Raw genomic sequence first — 9,631 nt, 5'->3', positions numbered from 1 at the left:
CTGTAATCCTAGTACTTTAGGAGGCCAAGGTGGGAGGATCGCTTTGGCCCAGGACTTTGAGACCAGCCTGGGTAACGGAGCGAGACTTTCTTGACAAAATCTAAAAAAATTAGTGGATCATGATGGTGCATGCGTGTAGTCACAGCTTCTCTGGAGGCTGAGGAGGGAGGATTGCTTGAGCCCAGGAGTTCAAGGCTGCATTGAGCTATGATTGTGCCACTGCACTCCAGCCTGGACAGAGCAAGACCCCCATCTCTAGAAGAAACAAACAAACAAACAAACAAAACCCAACAACTGGAAACATCCTCCTCTAGAATGGGGGTCAGGAACTTCTGTCTGCCTTGTTTCCTGATGTCGCTCCAGCACCTAGAACAGCGCTCAGTACGAGGACGCACTCATTAGGGTTTTGTTGAATAAATGACTCCTTTGACACAGCAATTCCACTTCTAAGAATCTTTCCTAAAGAAATATTCACACACGTGCACAGAGCTGTGTGCACAATAATGAGAGGAGCAAACAACTGGGGAACATTTGCAAAAGTTTATTAACTATCAGTAACTGATACAGGGGAATCGGATGAGGGGAGTACATGCTGAACAGGAAACAGAATGAGGGGGGCTTGACCAGGACGCATGGCAATGGAGAAAAGCAGATGGGAGATGCTTATACTGGTACTTGGTGTGTCTGTGTGTGTGTGTGTGTGTGTGTGTGTGTGTGTGTGTGGTGTATGGTTTGTGTGTGTGTGGTGTGGTTTGTGTGTGTGTGTAAATGCAGAGGAAAAAATCTGAAATTAAACACTCAGAACTGCCCTCAGTAGTCACATCTGGGGAGAGAGGAGGGTAGTGCTGTTCTATGCAGAGATACCTGACAATACTTGTTTTCTGAGGTAGGTGCATGGATACACAAACCGAAATATGCACTAAGCATGTCTTGCTCATCAATGAAAACGTTAATATCTAACAGAAAGACACAGTGTAAGAAAATACAGCGTAAACGCTAACATCGAACTCTTGGCACACTAAGAAAAATGACGCTCAACTTTTCACTGTTGTGAACACTTGCTTTCACTTGCTATGCACCTGATGACGAGGGGTCCGCAGCCATGCCCATGTTCGTGAAAGGTCACCACGTTCTGCTTCTCATCATGGGCATGTGTCATACCCCTGAGGCTGAGGCAAGAAGAGAGAAGGAAAGTAAGTGGCAGTGAGTTCCCACCATGTGACAACTCAATCTCAACTCCTCCTGACCTGCAGACCCTGCACACTCCGATTCTGCCCTACCTCAGGACCTGGACACGCTTTCCACGGTTCCTCGAAGTGAACCCTCTGTTCATGCCACAGTGACTTCCTTGCCTGGGTTATCAATTCCTAGGCTAGAGGAAGGTGTGGCCCGCATATCAGGGCTGACCTGGGGTTTGGGAACGCACAGCATCCTGGGTAGGGAGGATCCCTGGATATACAGGGCAGGGATTAGAAAGAGCATGGGAAATCTCATCGTTCAGCCTCAATGCTGTACACTAGAAAATTTTAAGAAGGGAATGATTTGGGGAGCAAGTGACAGATGGGATACCAGTATCATAACAGAATAGCACATCTGCAGGGATGTGAGGGATGAGCCGAAGGTTCTCTTACGGAGTTACTCGTCATCTTCCTCAGGATCGCTGATCTCTTCATAAATCACCAGCTGCTTTCTCTCACGCAGTCTGTGGGTCCAGGCATGTTTCCCCCTTTTGGGTCCTATGATGGAGAATAGTTGCAAAGTGAGGGTTGGGTAGGTTGGAGAGTGTTAGGCTCTGTTTACTCAAAAAAAGGAGATGCCTCCTTCCTCCCAAGTGCCCATGGGCCTTCTTTACCCAGTTTTTCACATTCTCTGGCTTAGAAAGGCTGAGACCTTAGACCCACACCAATATAGGCCAAATGCCAATTAAAGTTTTACCTTCTGGCTCCTTCCCTTCTCAGGCTTAGATTCCCAACCTCTTCACTTACGGGAACATTCACCCATACCTCCTTTCATCCAGCACGTATTTGTTAAGGCCATACAGGCATACCTTGTTTTGTTGCACCTCATGCTCATACTGCTTCGCAGATGCTGCAATTTTTTTTTTGGAAATTCTCACCAATTTTACACTTTTCCATTATTATTATATCTGTTATAGTGATCTGTGATCAGTGAGCTTTGATATTATTACTACAATTGTTTTTATTGTTTTTTAGTGTTTTAAAATAATTTCTGTTCTTTATTTTGTGGGTACACAGTAGGTGTATATTCTTATGGGGTACATGAGATGCTTTGATACAGGCATGCAATGCGTAATAATCACATCATGGAAAATAGGGTATCCATCCTCAAGCATTTATCCCTGCCTTACAAACAATCCATTTACACTCTTTTAGTTTTTTTAATGTACAAGTAAGTTATTATTGACTATAATCACCCTGCTGTAATTGTTTTGGGGGTACCATGAACTGCACCCATAGAAGTTGACAAACTTAATCGACCAATGTTGTATGTGTTCTGACTGCTCCACCGATGAGCTGTTCCGCGTCTCTCTTCCTTTTCTTGGGCCTCCCTATTTCCTGAGACACAGCAATACTGAAATGAGGATTATTAACAACCTTACAATGGCCGTTAAGTGTTCAAATGAAAGAGAGAGTCGCATGTCTCTCACTCTAAATCACAAGCTGGAAATGGCTAAGCTTAGTGAGGAATCATGCTGAAAGCCAAGACAGGCTGAAAGCTAGGCCTCTTGTACCAAACAGCCAAGCTGTGAATGCAAAGGAAAAGTTCTTGAAGAAAATAATAGTATGTAATGTAAAGGAAAAGATCTTGAAGGAAATAATAATACTAATACTCCAGTGAACACACGAATAAGAAAGCAAAACAGCCTTACTGCTCAAATAGAGGAAGTTTGAGTGGTCAGGATAGAACATGAAACCAGCCACAACATTCCCTTAAGCCAAAGTCTAATTCAGAGCAAGACCCGAACTCTCTTCAAGTCCATGAAAGCTGAGAGAGGTGAAGAAGCTGCAGGAGAAACGTGTGAAGCTAGCAGAGGTTGGTTCATGAGGTTTAAGGAATGATGCCGTTTCCATAACATAAAAGTGCAAGGTGAAGCAGCAAACCCTGATGGAGAAGCTGCAGCAAGTTATCTGGAAGATCTAGCTAAGATCACTGATGAAGGTGGCTACACGAAACAACAGATTTTCAATGTAGATAAAATAGCCTTCTATTGGAAGGAGATGCCATCTAGGACTTTCATAGCTAAAGAGGATTGATTTCAACTTTGAAAGAAGTTCTACCGTGGGTAAAATGCTATCCAATAGCATCACATACTACAGAGAAATCCTTCATGAAAGGGAGAGCTAACCGACGTGGCAAATTTCATTGTTGCGTTCTTTTAAGAAACTGCCACAGCCACTCCAATCTTCAGCAACCACCACCTTGATCAGCCAGCAGCCATCAACACCGAGGCAAGACCCTCCACCAGCGAAAAGAGTGTGACTCACTGAAGGCTCAGAAGATTGTTAGCATTTTTAACAATGAATTATTTTAAAATTAAGGTATATACATTTTTAGACATAACGCTATTGCACACTTAGTAGACTGCAGTATAGTGTAAACGTAATGTTTTTATGCACTGCAAAACAAAACAAAAATGTGTGTGACTCACTTTATTGCAGTGGTCTGGAACGGAACCTGCAATATCTCTGAAGTACACCTGTATTGGGTAACAGGCATCGAGCTGAGTAAGATATGATCCCAGGTAATCACAGATAGAATTGCTTGAGCACCTTTCATGTCATCAGGGCTTCTAGATTAAGTTTAATGCCTCCAAACAATTTATGAACTATGATTCTTTATTTCCATCTTATGGACTAAGAATCTGGAGCTGAGAAAATCTGAAAGACTTGCCCCAAGACACGTGGTTTTTTCTGTGGGTGACAAATCAAGTCTGTCTCTGGAAGTCATGTCTAACATCTCATCTGGAGCTGGGCGAGCTCCTCAGCCCAGCCTGGACCCAGGGTTATCTGGGATCAATGCCACACACCCAATCCACACACGTGAACATCGCCAGGGGAGCCAGAGGGATTGTTCCTGACTTGCTTCCTCTTACCAGATATCGTGTTAATCTTCCCAGAGGTAGTTGGGTTTCCCGGGGAGCACAGCTGTTTCCCATCGTTTTGTGGGCCAGAGGCTTCTGGCACTTCCTTCGAAACATTTCCTTCCTCTGCTGGCTTCTTGGGCATGATCTTTATAATGTGAAGGTCACAGATAAATAGTATCAGTGACATTTCTATAGTGCTTTAGAGCTTACAAAGGGTCTTCACATGCATTAGCTTATTCAATGTTCTCAAAAACACTGGGAGAGTTACACATGCCTAAATTAGGAGAAACCTGGGAGGGGAGGTTAGAAGGGAAAGGAATGGCCTAAGTGAATATGGTTTCCAGGGATAGAATGCTTATCTTCCCACTCTTTTAGGACTGACATTCTTGCAAACAGCAAAAATCTCCATGTAATTGAGAGTGTGACATACAGATGATTTGGAGAAGAGTAGCATTCTAAGAATTCACAAGGTCTACAAAGGGAAGATGTTCTGTAAAATACAAGGGATGCCATATAAGCTTGTAGACAGCTGCTGGGAGAGTAAATGTAAAAGCATAGGGAGGCGACAAAACACTGCTGGGAAAGATGGTGTGGGGAGATGAATACAAGGAAGGGAGAGGGAAATAAATGGTTTGCTGAAATTAATCTAGGCAGCAAACAAAGCAGTACCAGATATGACATACTACCCTACCGAGGCACCAATTCAATGTGGAATTAAGTGAGGTGGTACCCATACCAACTCTGGTTGCATTGGGATGTGTCACTGACCAACAATCTTAAGCTACTTTTTTTTTCTTTTCTTTTTCTTTTTTTTTTTTTTTTTTTCTGAGACGGAGTCTCGCTGTGTTGCCAGACTGGAGAGCCGTGGCATGATATCGGCTCAAGGCAACATCCGACTCCCGCGTTTAAGCGATTCTCCTTCCTTAGCCTCCAGAGTATCTGGGACTACAGGCAGGCACTACCACGCCCCACTAAGTTTTGTATTTTTAGTAGAGACGAGGTTTCACCATGTTGGGCAGGATGGTCTCGGTCTCTTGACCTCGTGATCTGCCCGCCTCAGCCTCCCAAAGTGCTGGGATTACAGTCATGAGCCACCGCGCCCGGCCCTTAAGCTACTTTTAATTCAGCTTCCTCCCTTATGAAATAGTGAACCATACATGTAAAATAGGCTACAGGAAAGTCCTCTCTGAGCTTGTAAACACTGTTTAAATGTAGTAACAATAACAATTAATACCTTTCACAATCCTTCTTTGAATTCAGTCTCCACACTGTCAACCCAACTCCCAGATCCCTTTACCCTCCAAACCAGAGTTGAATCCGCACTTGTGGGATCACTCATTCAGGGGCCTCCGAGGGATCCCCTGGGCTGGGACTGGGGCTTTCCAGATTCCCCAGGTGCAGACAAGGCACTCAAGGAGCTCACAGTAGGGAGGGGCCAACAATCAAAGCGATCCCTAAGCCATGCAAGTGGCCCCAGTAACACAGCAGAGACCAGGTAGTCCTTCCTGTTGGGAGAGTTGGTGTCTCAATGGAAGCACCAGCAGGCCCTATGGGGTGAAGCCTTAGTGAGCAACATCTGAACTTCATAAACAAGTGCAAACGTGAATGAGCTTTAAATGGCTTGGAGCTCTGGATTAGACTACCACTGCCACTGCACCTCAGGAAAATTCTTTAACATCTCTGTACCCCGCTAGCCTCATTTTATTATTATGTTGCTGATAACTATGATCTAAAACATGAACTATGATTCTTTGCTTCCATTTCATGGACCAGGAATCTGGATCTCAGAGAAGTTAGATTTGCGCCAAGTTACATGGCTTTTATATGGGTGACAATTGAAGTGTGTGGCTCGATAGTATTCGGAGATAGTAATAGAAACATCGTCATAGAGGTCTTCTTTTTTTTTTTTTTTAATGATGAAAAGGTCTTTAATGAGGTTTGAAATACAGTTAGAATATTACAGATAGAAAATCAATTTGAAAAATGCTGTCAGCTTAGGATTAAATAAATTAACCCACGTGAACTGCTTAAAATAGTATCTGGCATCACTATGAAAACAAAAGAAGTATTAAGGATCACAACTGTTAGTATTATCAAGCCGTTGGTGCTACATAAGTTGTTGTGATAGACATGGAGAGAAGGAGGCAGTGAGGGCATTTTTGATATTCTCCCACTCTTACCAGTGTTCGCATTCATGGAGGGACAAAGGTTCTCTGGTCCTTTAGATTTGAGACATACTCACCTTCGGGAAGATTCTCTGGAGCCTGCCAAAAGTCATCTGAGGACGTTCAACTGAAAGAGAATACATCAGAATTTTTCCTTGTTGGTAAACATTTCCAAACTCTAGAGAGACTTCTGTCGCATGAGGGCATTCTACAGCAGAGGTTATGAGTCCACTCATTGTTGAGGAGTTATTTGAGATTTGCTTCTGAATTATGTTTAGTCATGGTCGGTGCATTTATCTGTGGCTTCAATTCAGAATTTTCCGTCTCGTGGTTTATCACACGGGGACTAAACCCCATCATAGTCTCACCTTATTCCATTACATATCTTTTACTTTTTCCCAAATAATTAAATTGATTGGTTAGGAATCTGAACTGTATCCACTCAAGATGTGCAACATCATTGTACAGTTCAAATGGGTGAATCTTATGGTATGTGAATTAAGCTGTTAAATGTGTGATGAACCATGGATGATTTGGTCCAGTGGCTCTGAAATATTTTCAGTGTAAGGACACTCCTTTAACATCAAAAACTTGGCAGATACTCAAGCACTGGCTTTTCAGATCTCTTATAGTGATTGTGGGAGATTGTAGAATCTGGCCTGTTTAGTTGGCGAGTAATAGGTCTATTGGAGACGGTTTGGACATTCTGACCTTGTCTTATAATTATGCTGTCAGAGTAGAAGAGCAAGTAAACACATATGTCCCCTTTATATTCCTGAAACGTACAAAGATCTCTACCCAACAACCTGTCTTTTTTTCACCCTATGTTATCTCTGCTCACTGAGAAGTGGGAAAGCTCTCTGTGTGTTGGATGAGGGATCACTCTTTCAAACTCTCTTCCAAGCTCATCACGGAGAATCAGGGTTCTTTGGGAATGAGAAGACTATTTGGTTTTGATAAAATACAGAGAAACAGCGATCTTTATTGCATAATGTGTTCATCACCCTCACTCCTAAGATACCTATCCAATACCTACATGCTGTTAATGAAACAACCTCTAGAAGTTTTTGGCGGATCTACAGTTTTAGCACTTTCTTTCTTTTTTTTTTTTTTCACTTGTAACATTTTCTTAACTGTCCTTTGATTCATTAACAGTGCTTAGGAAGAACAACATGTCACTTAAAAAAGAAATATTTCAAACACACAGAAAAGTATGGGCAATAATATTGAGTCCAGTCGGATCTCAACATTACCCCACAGCTATGTTAGGTCTGATCTATTTATTCAGAATATTAGAAAAACTGCAAACAGGCCGGGCGTGGTAGCTCACACTTGTAATCCCAGCACTTTGGGAGGCTGAGGCGGGTGGATCACCCGAGGTCAGGAAGTTTGAGACCAGCCTGGCCAACATGGTGAAACCCCGTCTCTACCATAAATTTAAAAATGAGCTGGGCGTGGGGGCACGTGCCTGTAACCCCAGCTACTCGGGAGGCTGAGGTAGGAGAATCACTTGAACCCAGGAGGTGAAAGTTGGAGTGAGCTGAGATTGCCTTGTTGCACTCCACCCTGGCCGAGAAGGGTGAAACTCCATCTCAAAAACAAAAACAAACAAAACACACTATCAACAAGTCACAGCTGAAGCTGTCTGTGCAGCACTCAGCAATCCCTGCCCTCCCTCCCTCCCCCACTTACAGCCAGTCACCTTAATTTGATGGCTTTTTATTCACATTCATGTTTGTATACATTTACCATTTACTTATTATCCATAAAAATATATATTCTTCTTTTGCATGTTTTAAAATTTTATATGAATGACCTCTGTAGTTAACTTTCTGCATGCAATTTTTTTTTTTTTCACTCAGCCCTGATGTGTATGAGGGAACAAATGCCTGAGGATCTTTCTCAGGTAGCTGAGCTGAAAAGCAATTGGGCTTGGGGAGACCCTTTCCAGCCCCTTCCCATCTACTCACCCTGATTCCCACGGTTAGGGTCATTATCAGAATCATTCCCCTGGAAGTCTTCGGCCCGTTTATTACGCATGAAAGGTGGGAGGGTGGCCTTGAAACCTAGAAAGAAGCAAAATGTTTATTCCTTAAGAGACAAGCTTGGGCCTGGTATGGTGGCTCACGTCTATAGTACCAACACTTTGGGAGGCTAAGGCTGGAGGATTGCTTGAGGCCAGGAATTCAAGGCTGCAGTAAGCTATGATTGCACTACTGCCCTCTAGCCTAGGTGACAGACTGAGACTGACTCAAAAAAAAAAAAGAAAAAAAAAGAAAGAAAGAAAAAGAAAGAGACAAGCCGAGAGAAGGTAGGGTGGGTATGTGTGGGGTGGGGGTAGGGGGGTTGCCGGGATGCCACAGAGACAGTTGGGCTCATCAGAACAGAAGCCTAAGGGAGAGAAACGTGCAGGATCCAGGTATAAGCTCCACTGTGGCCAGTCCCTGCCCTCAGCCCTGACAGGATACAGAAGAGCAGAACACCCAGAAGCTGCCTTGCGATTTTTCGCAAGAATGTCTTTCGTAAGGTTCCTGCACAAAAGGAAAATGTGAGGTACTTTCTGCAGCCTAAGAAGTAGCCAAAGCAGGAAAAGGGATGCTCATGTGTCCCCAGACTTGTCTGTACCTAGAACTTTCTGTTACCTAGTTTAGTCATGGCCTCATAGTTTCTCTTCATATACACATAGATGATTTTCTCTGAGGCTTTCATCTTTTCCCACTCTTCCTTAGAGAAGTATTTGGCAATATCATCGAAGGCCTACAAAAAAAAAAAAAAAGGAATTATGGCACGGACTCAGCTAGGCATGTCTGCCATTCAGCTGGAGCCGCTTCCTGTGTGCTGGATCTGGGAAGTGGGGATGATAATCAGTCCTGGTTGATGCCATGGCTAACTGACAGAACACGAGGGACCTTCCCTAGCTTCACCCCTGCCACACAGTAGGGCTTTAATGCTGCTGGCTGGCTCTCTTCCCACCTTCCAGAATGGACTGAGAGTCACCAAACGTAGTGCAAGGTCACAGACTTGTCTCCAGGGATGCTAGGTGATGACAGAGCGAGAGTGGGAGGCTCCCAAGGGTCCAGATCTCCCCCGAGACCCTGCTCCTTGTCTCCAGTATCTCTGTCCTCCCCTCCTCAGAAACCTGGTCACCCCACACTGTCCCCTGGGCCACTACTCTGCTCCCTCCAGGTCACCTCACCTTTTGCATCTTCTCTGGTATTTGAGCACCAACCGTGGGTCTCCTTGCAAAGGCATCGTCTCCGTTCATGGCTCCGGGAGCAGTCTGACCTGCAAGAGAAATAGCCTGAGTCTTTCCGGCCACAGCAGCTTTGATCCTGTGGAGGGAGAAATCAGTGAAGGCTGG

General features: G+C 44.0%; 1 protein-coding gene across 2 annotated transcripts; it reads right to left on the bottom strand.

Moving 5' to 3' along the window:
• Positions 1 to 572: 572 nt before the first annotated feature.
• LOC112128549 (protein SSX3-like) lies at positions 573 to 9,535 on the bottom strand. 2 transcript variants are annotated; one of them, XM_054544225.1, is made up of 8 exons: positions 9,467 to 9,535; positions 8,913 to 9,027; positions 8,241 to 8,336; positions 6,348 to 6,397; positions 4,115 to 4,250; positions 2,499 to 2,576; positions 1,632 to 1,736; positions 573 to 1,169 (listed from the first exon to the last, which is right to left on the bottom strand). In XM_054544225.1, the coding sequence occupies exons 1-7, from the start codon at positions 9,533 to 9,535 to the stop codon at positions 1,636 to 1,638; spliced, it is 645 nt and encodes a 214-aa protein (XP_054400200.1). In that variant the 3' UTR covers positions 573 to 1,169; positions 1,632 to 1,635. The 2 variants fall into 2 exon arrangements, with proteins under 2 accessions (XP_054400200.1, XP_024096381.2); XM_024240613.2 differs by lacking the exons at positions 2,499 to 2,576; positions 4,115 to 4,250.
• Positions 9,536 to 9,631: the final 96 nt, after the last annotated feature.

The sequence above is a fragment of the Pongo abelii genome, chromosome X (assembly GCF_028885655.2).
Source record: "Pongo abelii isolate AG06213 chromosome X, NHGRI_mPonAbe1-v2.0_pri, whole genome shotgun sequence".
NCBI classification, from domain to species: Eukaryota; Metazoa; Chordata; class Mammalia; order Primates; family Hominidae; genus Pongo; species Pongo abelii.
The sequence above is the reverse complement of the archived record's forward strand: the minus strand, read 5'-3'. Positions and strand labels throughout refer to the sequence as shown.